The 21,833-nt window shown below is 23.1% G+C and overlaps 7 protein-coding genes across 7 annotated transcripts; 4 read left to right on the top strand and 3 right to left on the bottom strand.

The window, feature by feature from the left end:
- Window positions 1–755: 755 nt before the first annotated feature.
- PY17X_0939200 (uncharacterized protein) lies at window positions 756–5,243 on the top strand (the record flags this gene model as incomplete). The annotated part of the gene is made up of 3 exons (XM_724456.2): window positions 756–1,026; window positions 1,175–1,285; window positions 1,687–5,243. The coding sequence occupies 3 exons, from the start codon at window positions 756–758 to the stop codon at window positions 5,241–5,243; spliced, it is 3,939 nt and encodes a 1,312-aa protein (XP_729549.2).
- Window positions 5,244–7,496: 2,253 nt separating this feature from the next.
- Window positions 7,497–10,414, top strand: PY17X_0939100 (vacuolar protein sorting 35; the record flags this gene model as incomplete). The annotated part of the gene is made up of 2 exons (XM_724454.1): window positions 7,497–7,601; window positions 7,703–10,414. 2 exons carry the CDS (start codon window positions 7,497–7,499, stop codon window positions 10,412–10,414), a joined length of 2,817 nt encoding a protein of 938 aa, XP_729547.1.
- A 372-nt stretch (window positions 10,415–10,786) lies between these two features.
- On the bottom strand, window positions 10,787–11,876 carry PY17X_0939000 (mitochondrial ribosomal protein L11 precursor, putative; the record flags this gene model as incomplete). The annotated part of the gene is made up of 5 exons (XM_724453.1): window positions 10,787–10,932; window positions 11,142–11,223; window positions 11,350–11,470; window positions 11,573–11,672; window positions 11,789–11,876. 5 exons carry the CDS (start codon window positions 11,874–11,876, stop codon window positions 10,787–10,789), a joined length of 537 nt encoding a protein of 178 aa, XP_729546.1.
- Window positions 11,877–13,185: 1,309 nt separating this feature from the next.
- Window positions 13,186–14,979, top strand: PY17X_0938900 (actin-like protein, putative; the record flags this gene model as incomplete). Its single annotated transcript, XM_022956079.1, has 4 exons — window positions 13,186–13,222; window positions 13,462–14,396; window positions 14,595–14,738; window positions 14,959–14,979. The coding sequence occupies 4 exons, from the start codon at window positions 13,186–13,188 to the stop codon at window positions 14,977–14,979; spliced, it is 1,137 nt and encodes a 378-aa protein (XP_022812265.1).
- A 79-nt stretch (window positions 14,980–15,058) lies between these two features.
- PY17X_0938800 (conserved Plasmodium protein, unknown function) lies at window positions 15,059–16,597 on the bottom strand (the record flags this gene model as incomplete). Its single annotated transcript, XM_022956078.1, has 7 exons — window positions 15,059–15,103; window positions 15,262–15,387; window positions 15,588–15,647; window positions 15,773–15,851; window positions 16,086–16,220; window positions 16,315–16,413; window positions 16,536–16,597. 7 exons carry the CDS (start codon window positions 16,595–16,597, stop codon window positions 15,059–15,061), a joined length of 606 nt encoding a protein of 201 aa, XP_022812264.1.
- A 694-nt stretch (window positions 16,598–17,291) lies between these two features.
- On the bottom strand, window positions 17,292–18,845 carry PY17X_0938700 (ES2 protein, putative; the record flags this gene model as incomplete). The annotated part of the gene is made up of 1 exon (XM_724451.2): window positions 17,292–18,845. The coding sequence occupies one exon, from the start codon at window positions 18,843–18,845 to the stop codon at window positions 17,292–17,294; it is 1,554 nt and encodes a 517-aa protein (XP_729544.2).
- A 1,005-nt stretch (window positions 18,846–19,850) lies between these two features.
- On the top strand, window positions 19,851–21,464 carry PY17X_0938600 (conserved Plasmodium protein, unknown function; the record flags this gene model as incomplete). The annotated part of the gene is made up of 1 exon (XM_724450.1): window positions 19,851–21,464. One exon carries the CDS (start codon window positions 19,851–19,853, stop codon window positions 21,462–21,464), a length of 1,614 nt encoding a protein of 537 aa, XP_729543.1.
- Between the last annotated feature and the right edge of the window lie 369 nt (window positions 21,465–21,833).

Genomic DNA, 21,833 nt, shown 5'->3' with positions numbered 1-21,833 from the left:
TAACACAAGTTTTAATAACTTTGAAAATAATTAACTAGTTAATATATATCTATTCTGTATGTATTTGCCTATATAATAAATAATACCAACTAGCCATTTTCAAGATATATTCTTCCCTTTTTCAATGTGATGGATCTTATAAAAAAACAAATGAAATGAACGAATTATATATTGTAGTGGAAAATAATTAAAGATATTTATAATAAATAAAACTATAAGGACATAGAAACTTCATTTAAGCACATTATAGAAACTTCGTTTAAGGATATTATATCAATTTGATTAGGAACAATAGTAACAGTTACTCATGTGTGTATACTTTTGCAAAAAATAAAAGAATGTTTTTATATAATAGGGAAAATATATTAATAAGTTATTTAAACACAAAATTCAATAAATTATATATTTATATGTAATGTTATAAAAAATAATAAAAATTGTGGAAAATTATTTTTTTTTTTTTTAAATATCATATTTATATAAATTAAAATATATGTAATTTATTAAAGAGACCGAACAAGTTAAAACAATCAAATATACAAATTCGATAATTAATCTTATAATTAATTTTTAACATACATTCATTTTTTTTATAATAATCGCTAGCTAAAGATATATAATTGTTATTATATTTTAATTAAAAATAATAAAAAATAATAAAATATATTATAAATATTGCAAAATATTGCAAAATATTACAAAATATTGCAAAATAAATAAGCTTGAACCAAATTTCGTAAAATAAAAATACAAAAATGAGCACCATGGTTGAAAGTAAAATGGGAATGCAAGGGGAAAATGATAATCAATGTAACAGTAATAATGATCTAAATAAAGAGAGTACTAAAAATGATGTTAATATAAATGAGAATAACACAAATATAAACCCTGATAATGATAATAATAATAATGCAAACAAAGCCAATACAAATAATGATAACAATGATGATGAAAAGAAAGAAAAAGAGGAAAATAAAAGTAGTAACCGATGGGCTGATATGTGTGAAGATTTTGATTCACCATTAGGTATAATTTTTTATTACATATTTTTTTTGTAGTATAAAAATGTGTACATAATTTTGAAAAGATCGTTATATCCTCAATATAATATACATACATATACATACATATTTATGTTACATCTTGTGAACAATTGTTTATTTATCCTTTATAGTTGACACCTATAATGATGATAATGCCATGAAAAATAAAACGCTGGATAATAATTATAGCAATGGTGACGTTAATAATCCCAAGCCAAATTATTTTATTCCTTCGAAAAATGGTAATTTTTTTATTATTACTGTTATTTTTAAACTTAAAAAAAATAGCTAATATATGAAGAAAAATCGCCAATTTTTATTTTATGTGTGCATTAAAATGGTCTATATTTTATCTACCTATTTTGTACATGCTGACAATTTTTATTACAACCATTTCAGCTGTAATATAGCTATTTTGTTTTTTTTTTCACATTTCCTACATTTTTATGACTTGTTCATAATTTCTGCATTTTTACGACCTGTTCACAATTTCTCACTTTTATGACTTGTTCATAATTTCTCATTTTTATCGCTTCACAATTTCTCACTTTTATGACTTGTTCATAATTTCTGCATTTTTATCGCTTCACAATTTCTCATTTTGGGCGCGTTTACACACATTTTTTTCTTCACCCTGTCGCAGATATGAATAACTACTCAAATATCTACGAAATATACGTCCGAAATCTTCACATAGATATCACAAAAGAAGAGATCTACACTATGTTCGAAGGATACCGAATAAAAAGAATTAATATTTTGAACAAAAAAGGGAAAACAGCAGCAGCTTATATCGAATTTGACAACGCAGAAGATATGAACAGGTCATTGGAATTAAATGGAAAAATGCTTTATTCAGGAAATAATACATTTGAACATGGTACAATTTCAGTTATAATTAACAAGGATAAAACAAAAGCTTTTAATTTAAATCAAAAACAAAATAAATTTAAGAAAACGACAAATAGAAATAACAATTTTGGTAATGTGAGACAAGGCAATAATATTATGAACAATTATAATAATAATAATAACAATGCAAATAATAATGGTAATAATAATATGAACGGTAATAATATGTTTTCGTTAAATAACAATTCATTTTTTAACGATAACAATAATAATAATAATATGAGAATGGGAATGAAAGGAGGAAATGATAATTTGAATTCAAGTTTTAGTTACAATAATATGAAATCAAATTACATGAATAATCAACAAGGGATAAATAATATGAACCAGTCAAATAACAACATGCACAGTCAGAACGATAACAAAAATTCGAATTCTAATTTTGCCTTTAAAAATATGAATTATCAAAATAAAAATGCAAATGCAAATGTAAATGCGAATGCGAATGCGAATGCAAATGCGAATGCTGATAACACAACTGCTACACCTGAACAACGAAAAAAATTAGTTTTAAAAAAAAGAACAGTTCCTTTGGATCAAAATAGCTATATTGCCAATCCGAACATTTTTGGGGAAGCAAAACCCGTTGATACTAACCCAGATAAAATTATAAGTGAGAGTATATCAAAAGAAAAAGATAACAATAGTGGAGATGAAAATAATAATAGTAATGAACTAAAAATTGAAAATCAAGAAGAAGAAGAATCTGGAATGAAAATGAACAATGAAAATAGAAAAGGGATGATAAGATCTAATTCGAATAAAAATGTTTTTAATTATAAAAAAAATAATAATTTAAATAAAAATTCTAATTATAATAATTTAAATAAAAACAATGGAAATAGTAATAATGGAAAAAATAGTAGTGCTTCAAAAAAAAATATATTTATGTCAAATAAAAATAATTCAGGAAATAATACTAATATTAATATGAAAAATAATATGAACAATTTAGATAATTCTACAAATCTTAGTGGAAATATAAATTCGATCGGATCTGATACTAATATGAAAAGAATGAATATGAATAAAGGCTTTAAAAATTTAGATATAAATAATAATGCACATGAAAATAAAGGATACAATTCGAATGTTGATGCAGAAGCAAATCTAAAATCGAGCTATAACAAAAGTTTAAACTATATGAACAGTTATAATGATAGCAATGGTAATAGCAATGGTAATAGCAATGGTAATAATAGCAAAAATGCGTTTTCTACATTGCGAAACAATTTAAAGTCAGATAAAAAAAATGAAGACGGATTACATCTAACCAAATCAAAAGATTTAAATATTATTAAAAAAGATGATAAAGCTAATATAAAAAATATAATTATGAAAAACATAAAACGTGAAGATGGAAACAATAAAAATAGTTCTAACATAAGAAACCATTCAATAATTTCAAGTGCATATAAAAATAGTAGTAGTAATAATGAAGATGGACAAAATAATATGAAATTTTCCAAAAATTATAATAAATTTGGTTCAGATAATGAAACAATAAATAAAGATAATCATAATTTAAGAAAGGGTAATGAAAATAATTCGAAAAAAAATGAAGATGGTTTTGAAAACATGAATAGAAATATAATAAAAGGGTCAGGAGATGGAAATAATTACAATAAAAATTCAAATTCTTATAATTATAATATCGAAAATTTATATGATAATTCTTTAAAATATGTAAAAAATTCGAATAATTCAAATAAAGCAAAAAAACTAACTTCGGTTAAAACAGTTAAGGTTATCACAACAGAAAAAAAAAATGAAGAAGAACATAATAAAGTATTTGATTCTAAAGATAAAAATAAAGATGATATAAATAATGATATAGGAAATGGTAATAGTAATTATGGTAATAATAATGAATCCAATTCTAATAATAAATATTATGAACATGATAATAAAAAAATAGATAATAATTATGATGATTCATATAGAAGTAATAATGATAATTATACATATGAAAGTGAAAGTTCAGAAAATGCTAAAGATATTACTAGTAAAAATTTGAAATCAACATTATTGCAAAATAAGACAAAAAAAAAAACAAAAAAAAAAATTAATAACAATGATAAAGAAGAAAATAGTAATAGCAATAATAATAATAATAATAATAATAATAGCAATGTAGGTGATGAAAATAATACACAAAAAAATGCAAAAACTCAAAAAATTGATATTTTAATTAAGCCAAATTTGAAAAAAGGAGAAAATATTTGGGAAGCCCGAACAAACTTATTAGGAGAACACAATGAAAATAATAATATCATAGATAATGATAAACATTCTTGTTCACATTCTAGAAGAAGTCGTTCCCATTCAAATAAACTAAGCAGAGCGAGTAGCAAACGTCGCGATTCAAGTGTTAGGAGAAGAGATAGATACAGTAGGAAATATGATAGAAGAGAAAATAGAAGAGATGAAAAAAAATCTGACCGAAAAGATGAAAGACGACACAGTAGAAGAGATCGAAGTAGAAGAGGTGAAAGCAGAAGAGGCGAAAGTAGAAGAGGTGAAAGCCGAAGAAGTGAAAGAAAAGATGATAAAAAAGATGATAGAGATGATAGAGATGGCAGAGATGAAAGAGATGATGAAAGCAGAATGGGCGAAAGCAGAAGAGGTGAAAGTCGAAGAGGTGAAAGCCGAAGAGGAGATAGAGATGAACATAGAAGAAATTATGAAAAAAGAAGTAGCAGAAGTAATAATTATGAAAAAAGAAGAAGTAGTAAATATGAATCAGTAGATAAAAAAACTTATGATAGTAAAGAATATAATTCATCAGATGATAAAAAAAAACATCGAGATTCTAATGATAAAATAAGTTATAAAGAAACATATGATAGATTAAGTTATAATGAAAATTATGAAAAAAATGGAAAAGATAATAACTATAGAGATAGTTATCATAGAAATAATAATTATATAGATTATGAAAAAATGGATAATAAATATTTTTCTAATAATTATAATTCTATTAGACATAAAAATTATAATAATGGAAATAAACATCATAATTTTCATTCTAAAATTAATAATTATAGTTATTCAAATAATTATAAATCTTCAAATTATTATAATAATAAATATCCATCAAAAAACAGTTCATATTATAAAAGTACAAAAGGTCAATTAAAAATAAATGAAAAAGAAAAATCAGAATCTAAATCTGAAATTCAAGTTATTCCTAAAAAAGCTATTGTTTCAACTGTTAAAACAAATAATGTTTCGATAAAAAAAAATCGATATGAATGTTTGGATGATGGTGATGAAAGCGATAAATAAATTTTCAGAATATGTAACCCCTTTTTTACAAACCCATCTATATATGTATAATGTATACATGTGATATGTGTGTACTGCATACATGTGGTGTGTGCAAATGTAATCACATTTTAGCTAGCTTTAAAAAAAAATGAATATTTTTTATTTCAAAAATTTATGAGAGTTCTTGTGTATATTTATTCTATTTTTATCATGAAAACGAATTTTATCAACCATTATCTTGTATACCACTTCGATGTGTGCTATTGTGCTGTTTTACCACTTTCTGTATACAATATGGTAATCTATAATATCGATACATTCACATATGTATGCATTCACATGTGTATATAAAGTATGCATACGTGATTATATATTATTTGTGTGTGTATGCGTTATTTTCGCACAATTTAAATAAATATGGCATTTTCCATTTCTCATTAATATATATCTTGTATATAATAATTAATACGTGGCGTAAATATATTCGCTACTCATGTACCACATATATCTTTCGTTTTTCATTCATTCATTCATTATTTATTCATTTTATATTTTTTTTTTTAACGTACATATTTTTATGTTAACCATAATACCACAAATCAAGAAAAAAAAAAAAATCTTTAACTTTATTATTATGTTTATAAATATTATTATTTATTGTTCTTTATAAATAATTTTAACTAACATTCTGATAAATCATATATAATTATTTTCCCATTTTTTTATTGTCTATTTATTATCTTATTAATATTAAATAGCGCACAACTTTTTTTATAATTTTGCATAAATATGGCATAATTCGACAGGGCAATGTAAAATACAAAATGAACGATGAAAATGTAAGATAAAAGTGTAAGATAAAAATGTAAGATAAAAATGTAAGATAAAAAATTCAAAATGAACGATAAAAATGACTCGTTGAGAAATTGTGTGTGTGACATATCTTTGGTTCCTTTTTTATACAATAAAAATTTAAGAATTAAATTTTACATTTTTTTTGTTAAGTGTGAGTATAAATATAATCACTTTTTATGTATCCACACTAAACATGGCTAAAATTGGCAATGATATTGTATTGTATTATGTTATATTATATTGTATTGCATTGCATTGTATCATGTTACATTGTATTATGTTACATTTTTACTTGCTTATTTACTAACATATAGGCAGTAAACTATGCAACATGTATTATAGTGCCAAAATAAATGGCATGGTAATAATAACAATAATATAGTGTTAAAAATGCTGCCAAAAAAATACAATTTGGTAAATGCGAGCGCATATATACTTGAAATATTTATGAAATAAACTGTGCCTTTTGGTGATTTCCAAGCACAAAATGATGAAAATGGCAAATGAAAATGGCAAATGAAAATACCAAATAAAAACACCAAATAAATGATAAATGAATGCATTTAAACAAAGTTGACTGCATAGTTTTTTTTTTTTTTTTTTTTTTTTCCCATGTACATACATTTTTTCGGACTTAAATTTTTAACATTTTTTTATGAACGAAAATATGTTTATTCTCAAACATTACACATTTGTGCAGTTAAACTAAAAAATTATAATTAGGTAGTAAAATTTATTTACGATTTTCATATTTTTGTAAAAAAAAAAAAAAATGTGAGTTATTAAAAATGCTTATTGTTAAAAAAAAGGACTATCATTAGTTAGAAAATTGCAATAAAAATAAAGAAAAAAAAAAAAAAAAGAAAAAAGAAAAAAAAAAAGAAAAGAAAAGAAAAAAAAAAGAAAAGAAAAAAAAAAACGAGATGGCTTGCCCTTTTTTTGCAAGAAATATTAAGAATTAGAAATATTTTTTTTCCATTTTTTTTCCCATTTTTTTCGTTTTGAACGTAAAAAGTGGCATCAGCACTTTCGGATTCCAAACACATGTTTATATGCCCAAAAAAGTTTTAATGATTCATCAAAAATATGTTTGAGAATCGTCTATTCTTTTAGTATGCATATTTAATTCCCCATTGAGATGTGTACTTAATATAACATTCATCTTTACCTTGCTTATATTGCTTTATTTTACCTTGCTTATATTGCTTCATTTTATATTGCTTCATTTCACCTTGTTTTAAATAACGAATCATAATTACACAATAGCATTTTCACACGAATTAAATTACTCAAATAGATGGTAAGCCTTTAAAGTAGGGCTTATACAGAAAAGTTTAGTAACGAATTTGTGTTTATTTTTCAGAAACATACCCATTTTTTACACACATTTATAACTGATAACCAAAATAAGCAAACATGAATTCATATAAAGAATCTAATCATGTAGTAGACCAAAAACGATTATTGGATGAATGCATTTTCGTTGTTAAGGAGCAAAGTTTTTTTATGAAACAAGCTCTGGTAAGCTAGCCATCATTTTCGCCACTGTCCACTTTCGCCATTTCATCATTTTCATCATCTCATCATTTCATCGTTTCCACATTTCATCGTTTCACTTTTAGGATAATGGCTCCCTACGAGATACTCTAAAGCATGCATCCAACATGCTGTGCGAATTAAAAACGACAGAATTGTCTCCGAAATATTATTATGAATTGTACATGTTAATATTTAATGAGTTGCAACATTTAGATAGTTTTATAAATGATAAAAAAAAACATAAAAAAAAATTTATTGATATATATGAAAGTGTGCAGCATGCAGGAAACATAATACCTCGTTTATATTTGTTGATAATTGTTGGAAGAAATTACATAAAAAATAAAGATATAAAAGCAAAATATATTTTAAAAGATATGACAGAATTATGTAAAGGTATACAGCATCCATTAAAAGGATTATTTTTGAGATATTTTTTGATACAGATGTGTAAAGATAGAATACCAGATACAGGAAGTGAATATGAAGAATCAGGAGGAGGAAATATTAATGATGCATTTGAATTTTTATTAACAAATTTTTATGAATGTTTAAAATTATGGAATAGAATGAATGATAAAATAATACCAGTTAGTGGAAATACATCTAATATAGATGATAATGTTTTAAAAAATAATAAAATTCAAATTTCTAAAGAAAAAATGGATGTTAAAATGTTAGTTGGTTCTATATTAGTTCGAATGTCACAATTAGAAGGAATGACAAAACAATATTATATAGAAAAATGTTTACCAAAATTATTATTATATTTATCTAATATTAATGATTCAAGAATCCAACAATATATATTTGAATCTATTGTTCAGGTATTTAGTGATGAATGTCATTTATATAGTTTAGAAATATTATTAGATTCTATTTTAAAATTAAATAATTCTGTTGATTATAAAAATATACTCATTACATTATTAAAAAGGTTAAGATCTTTTATTGAACATAATAAATCTGATTTCCCAAAAGAAATTGATATATTTAATTTGTTTTATAACCATCTTGTTATATATGCTGATAGAACTATAGAACAATGTAGAAACGAATCTGATGGTTTTAATAATGTACAAAATAACTTAATAAATATTAATGATAAAGTTTGTAATTTAAATAAAAATAACGAAGATATAGATGTGTCTCAAAATGTAACTAGACTTAATGATCAAAATATTCAAAAAAATTCTATTATTGTAAATGATAATAATAATAATAATAAAAATGTTAAAAAAAACAAAGAAGAAACTGTTCAAATTATAATAAAAATGCTTCAAGTTTTATATGAATTTATTTTTTTATGTATATGTATGTATGATAGTACAAGAATTAATGGATTATTCGAATTAGCATATAAAATAGTATCAAATGTTAATATAAATGATGATGAAATTTCTGAACAAGTCATAAATATTATTGTTTTACCATTTAACCATTTAGGAATTAATGCACTAAAAGCTAAAAATATTAAAAATTTATTAAATAGTATAAATGATAAATATAAAAAAAAATTAAGTTTAAATATTATTGATGCTATTATAGAATGTAAAAATAAAGAAATCATATATCAAAATGTTGAAGAAATGTTAAAATTTATTTCATGCATTTTTTATGATGATATTATATCGACCCCAAAAAAAAATATTAATAAAAAGGATCCGTTTAATTTTGAAAATAATTCAATTATATATACATCAGAAAAGATATCAAAATTTTTTCATATCATTACAAACACAAATGATATAGATCAAAAATATAACACATCTATGTTATTTTATAATTATATATATGATAGTATATATTTCAGTCAATTACTTCCTAGTATCATATTTACTTTTTTAAATTTGGTCACAAAAATAATAGATATTGGAACATCTATTCCAGAAAATAATGAAAATATAAATTTATTAGATTCTGAATCAAATAAAAAACGTGAAGACACATATTATGATACATATCTTAATAATTATACAAATAAAGATGTTAACACAAATTCTAATTTTTATCTACAAGAAACCGAAATTTTAAGTGAAGATAAAATTAATCAATATAATAAATATGCAAAAAATATTTTCAAATTTATACATACTAATTTATTAACTATTTCAAATGATATACCAATTTTAGCATTTAAAATATTTTTACTTACATCTATAGTAGTAAATAAATATGATAAATTTATAAATGATTATTCTTTTATATCTTTTGATAATATTGAAGATATCTGTTTAGAATTTATTACACAAGCTTTAATAATTTATGAAGAATGTATAAATTTATCTTCTCAACAATTTGAATCTATTATATGGGCTATTGGTATATTAACATCACATATTAATTTATTAGATAATGAAAATTATAATAATATAGCTCTAAAATTATGTCAACATGCTAATAAATTATTAAAAAAAAAAGATCAATGTATTGGACTCTTAATGTGTTCTCATTTATATTGGGAAAATAAAAAATATAGAAATAGTAAAAAAACTTATGAATGCTTACAAAAAGCTTTAAAAGCTGCAGAAATTGCTATACAATCAAACAGTGATAATATATTTTTATTTGTTTATACTTTAAAAAAATATATATATTATTATGAATTATCAAATATAGAAATTACTGAAAACAGTATTAATTATCTCATTAGCATATGTCAAGAGTATTATTCTGATATTTCTAAAGATAGCTCAATTAATCAAGAATATTTACAAATTTGTAAGGACATACAAACTAAGAAACAAACTAATCAAAATCTTTTTGAGAATGTTAATGTTTATTTGCCTAGTTAATAAATAATCACAAAGTTATAATGGATTTGTTTTCTTCACTATATCTAATAATCCACATTTTTTTTTTTTTTTTTTTTTTTTTTTTTCATTTTGTATATAAATTTCAATGAACTTTCATTTTTTCAAATAAGGAATAAATGTTTTTCCTGAATATATAATGGTATAGAAATGACAGATGCCAATTTTCTTTTCATTTTTTTACTTGACTTGTGCATGCTAATAAGTTAATACATTCATCCTAATGCTTTAGCTAGCTCATATATTTTGTCTGATTAATAACCTACCAGGGTCGTGCTTTCGAATAAAAAATTCGAAGCGTTGTGATAGACAATTCGAAGCGTCGCGATAGACAATTTGAAAAGCATAAGATATTTATTTCTTTGACCTTTTCTGAAATTTATTTTTTGTTCTAATTTCCTTTTTAATATTATCTAATTGATTAACATCAACAAAATATTTTTTATTTTCTTCATCATTCAGTTCTCGACACACTTTTATTCCCATGCTTTGACATGTACCTAAAAGTAAATATAGAAATAAAAAATATTAAATATGACCATATCAATATTTATCTATATTGACAATACACACTTCAGGCTAAGATATATCAGATATTTGTTAGGATGTAAATGTGAATAAATTTGACACTATTCTGTTCATTTTGTTCATTTTGTTCATTTTTTTTCATTTTTTTCCCATTTTTTTTTCATTTTTTTTCACTTTTTACCGATTATGTATTTGCATATACTTTTAATTGACATATTGATCAGAGGGGGATCCATGCGCTTGCACTTCGCGATGTGGAAAACCTGCACATGATAAAATAGGCAACGAAATGGAAAAAAGCAAAAAAAAACAAAATAAATAATATTAAAAAAAAACAAAATAAATAATAATAATAATAAAAATGTGTAATTATGACGAAATGAGCATACTTCTGATAAAGTTATAGCGCCAACAATTTTGTGTTTTGGAGCATAACTAAAAATAGGAACCCTTGCACATCTTCTGATAAACCATACAACTGTTGGGGTTCTCAAATAAAATCGATATGTTCTATAATGGCAAATAAAAATATATAATATGTATTATAAAAATGAAATATAAATAGAATACTATTATATTAACAAAATTTTACACACTTTCACATATTCGTACCGGTCATTAAGTGGTTCTAGTGTAACTTGAATTGGAACATTCTTTGATATGCTTTTTGTTCTTTCATTAAACTCTTTAAAAAATGTCATCATATTTATACCTATAAACATTTCATAAGTGTACATATAAACATTTCATAAGTGTACATATAAACATCTCATAAGTGTACATATAAACATTTTAATTTCTCATATTTATTCATGTGTGCAACTTTACCTAACGGTCCGAGGGTTTGTCCTATACTCGCACTTGGCTTAGGAGAGCCTGCCAAGACGATTAAATTAAAACGTCCTATTCTTGACATTTTATAGTTACTATATTTAATTAATATAAAAAAAAAAAATGAAATTATGAATTATATATTGACTTGAATATGTAAAATATAATAGAACTCACAAGTTGGGAATTCTATTTTTTTTTTTTAAAACTTACAATTTTAAAGCTTTTTAGGATAAACATTTTTTTTTTTTTTTTTTCATTGTGAATGCTCGAAATATTTCTAACTATATATATATGTATTTTTTTTAAAATGATATATTTCTACATAGTCAAAATGATAAGTTATGTTATAAAATAATACTCACCACAAAAACGAAACAGGAAAATGCATATACAATTATATATACATATTGTATATATATTTATATTTTTTTTATTTTAACCAAACTTTTATGATTTATTTTGTTGGCATATTTATGAATGTACATTCTCTTATACTTATTTTTATTCCCTTTATCAGTAAATAAATAATATATATTAAAAACAATTTTTTAAATCACGCCAATTTTAATAAAAGTTTGGTAACTTTTATATTCCTACTTGATAATTTAATGTGTGCATTTTCATAATCACCATTTAATTATTATAGATTTTTTTTTTTTTTTTTCCAGACCATTTATTATTCTATTATTTTATTATTCTATTATTTTACTATATTTTACTATATTTTACTATATTTTATAATTCATATTTTTATTCCTGGAAATGTGAAACAATTGTAAAGAAATTCTTAACTTTCGAACAATACGGTTTATTGGGGTCATGTGAGAAACGGGTAATGCCTTTTTCCCATACCATTTAGGAAAAATAGGAAAAATTGTAAAGGCAATAAAAATAGTGAACATAGCAAAAATAGTGAACATAGTAAAAATAGTGAACGTAGCAAAAATAGTGAACGTAGCAAAAACTGCGTAAAACACAAAGGGCAACCAAATAACATGTGTGTATGCCCTCTTGTTTTCACGGGGACAAATTTTCCATAACTTTCCAAATGCATATATGAAGCATGTATTACTAATAATATTAATTTTGATAATATTTCATTATTTTTTTATTGATTTATTTATAGCTTATTGATTTATTTACAATCTTTCTCTTTATTATTTTCCTTTCTTTGAGTTTAAAATTATTGGCCATTTGGGGTGTTTATTTTTTCATACCATTTATCTTTTCCTAATTTTTGACTTTTTTATTGGTTAACAATCTAAAAAAAAGAAAAAAATGCAAAACTGAGAAATAAAAAAAAAAAAAAATATATATACACATATACACCAAAATAGTCTTACTCAGACAAACATAATATTAAATAACTAAACATACATAACCTTATACGAATGGATAATAACACAATTATAATTGACAATGGCTCAGGTAATAAAATTATTGCATGTGCAGGCAAATAAGTTAATTTATTAATTTATAAAAAAAAAATACCTTACTGTTCAGAAAAAAAAGTTACATACAAAAATACCTTACTGTTCAGAAAAAAAAGTTACATACAAATTAATACCATCCCAAAATACCTTACTGTTCAGAAAAAAAAGTTACATCCAAATTAGTATCGTATCAACCTCAATTTCACTATTTTTTTTTAATTTTTCAATATATAGGCTATATGAAAGTAGGATTAAACACAAATACTTTACCGACAATAGTATTCCCCACAGTAGTTGGAAATTCGAAAAATAAAGATGTAAGTCAAACATATGTAGGAGACGAAGCATTTTTTCGTGAAAGAGAGTTATCAATATATAGGCCATTCGACCATGGGCATATATCTGATTGGGATTTGGCAAATAACATATGGGATTATGCAATAAATTGTGTCGATCCAAATAAAAGTGTAAAAAGTGTATTATTAACTGAGCCACCATTATGTTCTATATCTCATAGAAAAAATATGGGAGAAATATTTTTTGAAAATTTTGGGTTTGAAAATATAAATATTTCTGTATCTGGCTTGATGTCTATATATGCAGCAGGTTTAACCACAGGTTTAGTTTTGGATATTGGAGAAGGAGTTACACAATGTATACCAATTTTTGATGGATATATAGAAAAGAATTCAGTTATTCGTTCTGATTTTGGGGGGGAAGAATTAACTATGTTTATGCAAAAATTAATTTGTGATATAGGCTATAATATGACAACAAGAAAATCATATGAATATGTAAAAATTATGAAAGAAACATTATGTTTTTGTTCATTAAACCCACCAAAAGATCAATTAAGAGAAGATTTGACAACGACATATACATTACCTGATGGTGATGTTTTAAGAGATGGATATAATACTATAGAAATTTCACATGAACGATTTTATGTTCCTGAAGCTTTATTTAACCCACTTTTATGTCATAGAGATAATTTAAGTATTTCTGATATTGTATGTAAATCTATTTTATCGTGTCCTATTGAAAATCGGAAAACTTTAAGTAGTTACATTATTTTATCGGGAGGATGTTCTCTTTTTCCAAATTTAGCTGAACGATTAGAACGTGAAATCAAAAATAATTCACCTGAAAATGCCAGATCTGCAGTAAAGGTAATTTTTAAATGAACAAACTTTGTCTCCACTTTATGCAAACACCTTATGCAACCACCTTATGCCACCACTTTATGCAACCACCTTATGCAACCACCTTATGCAACCACCTTATGCAACCACCTTATGCAACCACCTTATGCAACCACCTTATGCCACCATTTTATGCCACCATTTTGTCTCCATTTTTAAAATTAGGTACATGCTCACGAAAATAGAGGGATTATGGCCTGGTGTGGTGCCCAAGTATTTTCACAACCCGAATTGAGAGATGCTCAAAGGGGAGTGTGGATATCAAAAGATGAATATGAAGAAATAGGGGACAACATATTTTTGATAAAAGTAAGAAAAATAAGAAAAATAAGAAAATAAGAAAAATAAGAAAAATATGAAAAATATGAAAAGTATGAAAAGTATGAAAAATATGAAAAAAAAAAAAAACAAGTACAGCATGGGCAACATTGGGTAATGTCCTTTCCTGAAATCTCCATTCTATTTGTATGTATTTTTTTTTTGCTTTTCAATCATATTGGCTTTCTTTATTTTAATACTTTTTTTATAGGCAACTCTAAAGCTAACCTAGTTCAATTTATTTTTCCCATTTTTCGATTTTTCGATTTTTCCATTATTTGCTATTTCATTATAGCACCCATGAAGAGTTTCTATTTTTTATCGTCCCGTTTAACTTTATTTATTATTTTTTCTTGCTATAAAAATCAAAAAAAATGCAATTTTTCGAAAATAAGTCTGAGATATAAATTTATTCACTTAAAAAAAAAAGACAAATAATTATGTACATATTTTATTTTAATTATGTACATATTTTATTTTAATTATGTACATATTTTATTTTAATTATATTTACTTGATTTTTTATTATATTTTCTATTTTATAATTATAGACTCCTTTTTGTGCCTTTGTTGAAATTAAATGATGCAAATTTTTTGCAACGTTATGAATTTTAATATCTTTTATTTTATTATCATACATCTAAAAAATGAGGAAAATAATATTTATTGACTAATCACATAAAATTATGTTATTTCTATAATGTTATAGATTTGACATTTTTTTTTTTTTTTTTTTTTTATTCATAGTGTTATTATATAAATATTCAATTTTTATATATTTTTGTGAATGTATTCATTTCGAATTTATCATAAATTAATCTCAAAACTTTTTTATCATACCAATTGTTTTATCCTTTTCTCTTCGATTTCGTATAGCATTTTATTTTTTTGATCTTTTACCTATATTTAAAAAGAAAGTAAAATATAAAAAAAAAAGATAAATCAAATAACTACACATACTTCAATTGTCTTTCATTAAAAATATAAATATTTGAATATATTTGCACTAGCTTGATTATTCTCACGTATCTATCGATCTCAATGATATTTTCTTTCCACTTATAATAATTGTGAATGTATTTCCTCGAGTAGAATCCACGAAATCTGTGTTCATATAAAAGGGGCGAAAAAATCAGAAAACATCAGAAAATATCAGAAAATTTCAGAAAATTTCAGAAAAAATGACAATTTTTTTTCCTATATACTTAAAAGAGTCAAAATATGCTTATCACGTTTTTTCCACATTTTTCCATTTTTTTCCATTTTTTTTCCATTTTTTTCCATTTTTTTTTCCATTTTTTTTCCATTTTTTTTCCATTTTTTTCCATTTTTTATTACATTTTTTGTATTTTGGTGGCGTTGTCTGATAAGTACATGTTACGTTGGTCGTCTAACTTTTCTCGTTTTAATTTTTTTAGTAAATATTTGCATCTTAAAATTTCTATGTTATTTCTTATATTATTTAAAAGATGTCTAACATGATAAAAAGAATATTGAACAACTATCGTTACAAATATATACATATATGTATTACTTTTTCGAGGGAAAATAATAAAAAAAAAATTACCTATAAATTATGTTTGTTTTTCTAACTAAGAATCCTCTAAAACATTTTTGTATCACAAGTGCAGCTAGGCGCTCTTTTTCCGAATTTTTCTTTTTTTCTCTATCAAAAATTAATATTTTTTTCAACTATTTCAACTTTTTTCAACTTTTTCCAACTATTTCAATTTTTCATCTTTTTCAACTTTTTCCAACAGGAAAAACGTGCGGTTTTCTAGTTGTAACCTTAAGAGGGCCTTATAGTCATGTGATATATTTCGATAGTCCATTAATTTTATTAGATCCATAATTTTAAGGAGTTATATATTGAGGTATACATATATATGTATGTATATGCGTTTTTTATTTCTTTAAAGCCAGAAATATTTATTTGAGAAAATTAAAAGACAACTAAAAAATTGTCCTTTTACATTGCAGCTAGCTAAAATAAATTCTACCAATTTGAAATCATCATTTAAGGCTTAAAAAAAATGAAATATATATCCAAGTATGTATAGAAAAAATATATACATAAATATAGGATACAAATTAAAAAGTGCCTATCAATATTATTTAATGTAGGCAGTTAATCGTTTCATAAAAATATAATTTTCAATTTATTAAAAACAAAAAAAAAAAATCAAAAAATAACAATGCGTGAAAAAAAATTGCTTGTCTCATTTTGTAAAGCAAATAGTTTTGCAAAAATGAATAAAATTTTTGAAATCATTAACAAAAAAAATGAAAAAAAAAAAAAAAAAAAGAGAACTCCAACATTTTTAATAATAAACATAACATAAAATTATTTATAAAATTCATGTGAAAATAATAATATAACTAGGTAATTATCTTTGAATTTTTTTTTCAACATCCTCAGTATATTTAAAATTCCCATAATAGATAACAAAATATAGTCTTATATATATGTATCAAAAGATAATTTGAAATATATCCAATAATTTAGTATGTGTATATTTTTATGCATATCCCATATATATAACTTTATTTTTTTCGTAAAATTTGTGATGCTAAAGATGATTTTTGGCTTAACTCATTTAATCTCTTTTGGCTTTTTCTTGAAAGAACATAACTTCTAAATGAAGTGGTTGACATACGAGAGCTTGTATTACATGTCTTTTTAATTAACATATTAAATCTTTTTTTTTTTAATATTTCTTTATTATTATATTTTACATCTCTTAAACTATTTTGTAATTTCTCAGCAGCTATTTCTCTATTATTTAATTTTTGTAAAGTAAATTCATTTTTTAAATAATTATCTATATCACAATTTGATGATTCTTCATTTAAATTTGGATAATCAATTTGATTTTCTTCGCCATTTTCTTCTTCGCCACCATTTTCTAACAATATTGGAGTGTTCATAATTTTCCCCCATGTAATAATTGGGCTCTTATCTAAACCTTTTCCAGCTTCTATTATTGGAGTCTTGACATATTTATATCCATTTTTTTCTTGTAATAAATTAAAAACACCTTTGCTAATCATTTCTTCTTCTTTATTTTCACGATCTCTATTTAATAATTTCATTTGTTTAATTTCTTCACATTGATTTATTTGATTTTTAATATCTTCATTATATTCATCCGAAAATCTGGTATTTTTATAAGCTATTATATTTTTATTTTTACCTTGCCTGTTCAGAATATTTTCACTCGATTTATAGCCATACGAACTTTTCATAGGATATAATTCATTTTCTGATTTATTCATATGAAGCATATCACATTTTATTCCCTTTTTTGTACATTCTTCAATATAATCCATTTTCATATTATATTCATTTCTTTTAATTATAGAATACATATTTTTTTCTATATTTTTATTTTTCATATTTTTTAATAAATATTCAAAAGATTTATTATCTTCTGATGTATATAATTTTTGAAAATCACTTAATTTCATGTTTAAATTTATTTTATGTTTTTTACCATTTGGAAGGATAACTAATTTATATTTTGAATTTTTATCATTTTTTTTTTTTTTTTTTCCTTCAATACAACTTAATATATTATTTTTATTACAACTTTGTAAATCATGTGACAAATTTGTTTTATATTTATCCATAAATTCATAAATGCTGTTGTTATCTTCATTAATAAATGTATTTGGAGAAGGGGGACACAAACTATTACTCTTATTATCTATGTCATTATATTCTTTATTATTAAATTCATAATTGGTTATCATTCCCCTTTCATTTTTCAAATTATATAAATCTGGAAAAAATGTCTTTTCTATCAAATGTTCTAAAACTTCTAAGTAATCTTCTTCCATTAATACAATATTATTATTTTGATTTTTGAAATAGCTAGCATCGTATTCTACTATTTCGTTATTTTCAAATAAAATAATTTTTTCATTTTCATTTTCATCATTCTCTTTTTTCTCTTTTTTTTTGGAACGTATAATTTTTAAATTTTTATCATCTTTCAATAATATTTTATTTTCATTTTTCCTATCTTTTTCTACATCATTTTCTTTATCATTTAGACTTTTATTATCATCCAAATAAGTTACATCCCTATTTTCCATAGTATGAAATTTTATTTATTTCATTTAAATTTTCACAAAAATCCATATTATTTTATAATTAGTCTGTTCACATTTCAATTGGTGTGAAATATAACATTCCTTGAAAACATGTACAAGTTTTTCACATAAATTATCCACGAGATGGTTTAAAATATTCAAGGATGATTTTATATTTTAAGTATTATTCTACATATGTATAAACATGTATATGTTTTTTGAGGGTATATGTGCTACTTATATTTATATCTTCAATTACATTTCATATAAAGTAGGACAAACTAGCCAATAATAATTTAACACAAACTTCAAAAAGAAATCATAAATTATTTGATAAGGCTTTTTTTCACTGGAATTTTTTGTTACGCTGTTTTCATTTACTTTGATTTCGTATATAATATATATATATATTATATATATTATATATATATACAAATCACACTATCCCATTTTTTAATCATAAAGGATAACAAAATATAATGCTACATAATTATTTATGTTTTCTCCTTATTTTATTTATGATATATATATTTTTTTTATTAACAGTAAGAAATAATAATGAAAAAATATTTCATGTTAATAATTTAGGCTTAAAAAAAAAAAAAAAAAAAAAAAAAAAAAAAATTATATGCATATTAAAAATTTCGTCCTTACATGTACATAATATAAAACAACGGATTTGTCGTATAATAAAATAACTTGTTTGCATAATTTTTGAGACTTGATACAATTTTTTTAAAATTGAAACAAATTATGAAAAAATGGGAAAAAGAAAGATATAATATGTATAATTTATGAAATATGCAAATTTATAATTACGCAAAATGTACATTCTTTTTTCTATTATTGTTCATATAAATCGCTAGTTATATAATCAAGAAAAAAAGGAGAATTATGTAATAAGTAAATAAATAATTATCAGTATAAATATTTAAATTTTCAGAAATAATAATCATTATTTAATTAAATAATTTTTATATTTTTTTCATATTTATTTTAAATAAAATAATGAAATGTAGCGGAAAAGTGGGTTATTTTTTGAATTTGAAAAAAGAATATGGAGACAGGGCTGAAGTGCTGATGAAAAAATTAGAAGAAGGGAAAACAGTCCAAGCTGCATTTATAAATGATTTCATAAAAATAGATTATATTAATATATTCAAAGTTTTATTGTATATGATAAAAGATAAAAAAGTGAAAACAAGTTTTGGTGGTTTATTTGTCGATGAAAAATATGCTAATTTATTAACCTATTCTGATACTTCAAAAAATAATAATATATCATATGAAATAATAACACGAAATAACTGCAAACATAACGAAGATTCTGACTCTATAGATTTTGTTCCTCAACTGAATTGTGACGACATTGTGGAATATAACACTAAAGATGATAATGCAAAAAGCGAGTTATATGAAAAAACTGAATCAAATGGGGATTATAAAAAAATAACAATAAGTAAATCAGAGCTACTAAATATAGATGGTATTATAAAATATGATGGAATGATTGAAAACGTAGAGAAATTAGCATATTATTTAAATCCGTGCTCATTTTTATCTGCTTATTTTTTAGACGTAAAAAAAAATGAAAATGTATTAGATATGTGTGCAGCCCCAGGAGGGAAATCTCTTATTATTGCAAATAAATTATTTGGTTTTGACATTTCACCTTTAGATCGAATTAATAACATCAAGATTTTAGATGATAAATATATTGAAATAAATTGTTGTATGAATGTTTTAAATTATTACAAAGTAAATAGGAAAGGCTGTCTAGTTATTAACGAATATAATAAAGGAAGATATGAAAGATTAAAACAAGTATTATATAAACATTTACCAAATGATTTAATAAAATCAGGTAATTTACATATAACTAACTATAATGGACTTCAGTTAAATTCATTTATTAGATTTCAAAAATTTCATAAAATATTATTGGATGTTCCATGTTCTACTGATGAACATTTAATAAAAAAAGGGACAAATGATATAAATAAATGGACTTTTAATTCTATTAAAAATAATTCTAATATTCAATATGATTTACTTGTTAATTCATTTCATTTACTTCATAAAAATGGAGTTATAATTTATTCAACATGTGCATTATCTCACTATGAAAATGATTATAATATTGAAAAATTTATTAAAAAATTTAAAAAGGAAGTTCAAATTTTAGATTTTTTAGAGGATGAATACGAACGAGTTTACAAAGAGGAAATCATGCATAACCACACCATCGAAAATGATACTCATATGTCTTGCCATTGTAAAATGGGAACACCTGAACCCTGCACAGGTCATAATAATGCCAATGTTTCATGCACAGATCATAATAATGCCAATGTTTCATGCACAGGTCATAACAATTCCAACATTTCCTGTACAAATCATAACAATCCCAACATTTCCTGTACAAATCATAACAATTCCAACATTTCCTGCACAAATCATAACAATCCCAATAGTTCCTGCACAAATGCAAAGAATTTTTCTGAATTTAAAAAAAATACAAACTTTTTAAAATTTTTCGAAAAAACAAAATATGGTTATATTTCTCTTCCTGACAAATCCCCTTTTGGAATTTTATACATTTGCAAAATTAAAAAAATATAAATATTTCCCATTTCATTTCTCTAATAAATGTGTGGGTGTATATATATACTTTTTCATGTGATAGTTTCTTTAATAAAAGTGACTTGTTTTGTTTTGTATTGTTTTTTTTCGAACTAACTAATTTTAATCTATAAATTTTTAAACGTCGCTTAAGGCGAGCTTGTAATTGTTTGCATATAAATACGTACAGAAAAAAAAAAGTATAATAAAATATTAAAAGAAATAAAATGAATGTTATAAAGAAAATAATAAATTGCACACAACTACGTATATGACTAAAGGCTTCTTCTCGAATCGGGTATGGAAGTCAGTTTAGCGTTTTAATTATGTACATATATAATATATCAATTTTTTACCTAGTTTAAGTGA

Source organism: Plasmodium yoelii, assembly GCF_900002385.2.
Source record: "Plasmodium yoelii strain 17X genome assembly, chromosome: 9".
NCBI lineage: Eukaryota > Apicomplexa > Aconoidasida > Haemosporida > Plasmodiidae > Plasmodium > Plasmodium yoelii.
This window is presented reverse-complemented; position numbering and strand designations above follow the sequence as displayed.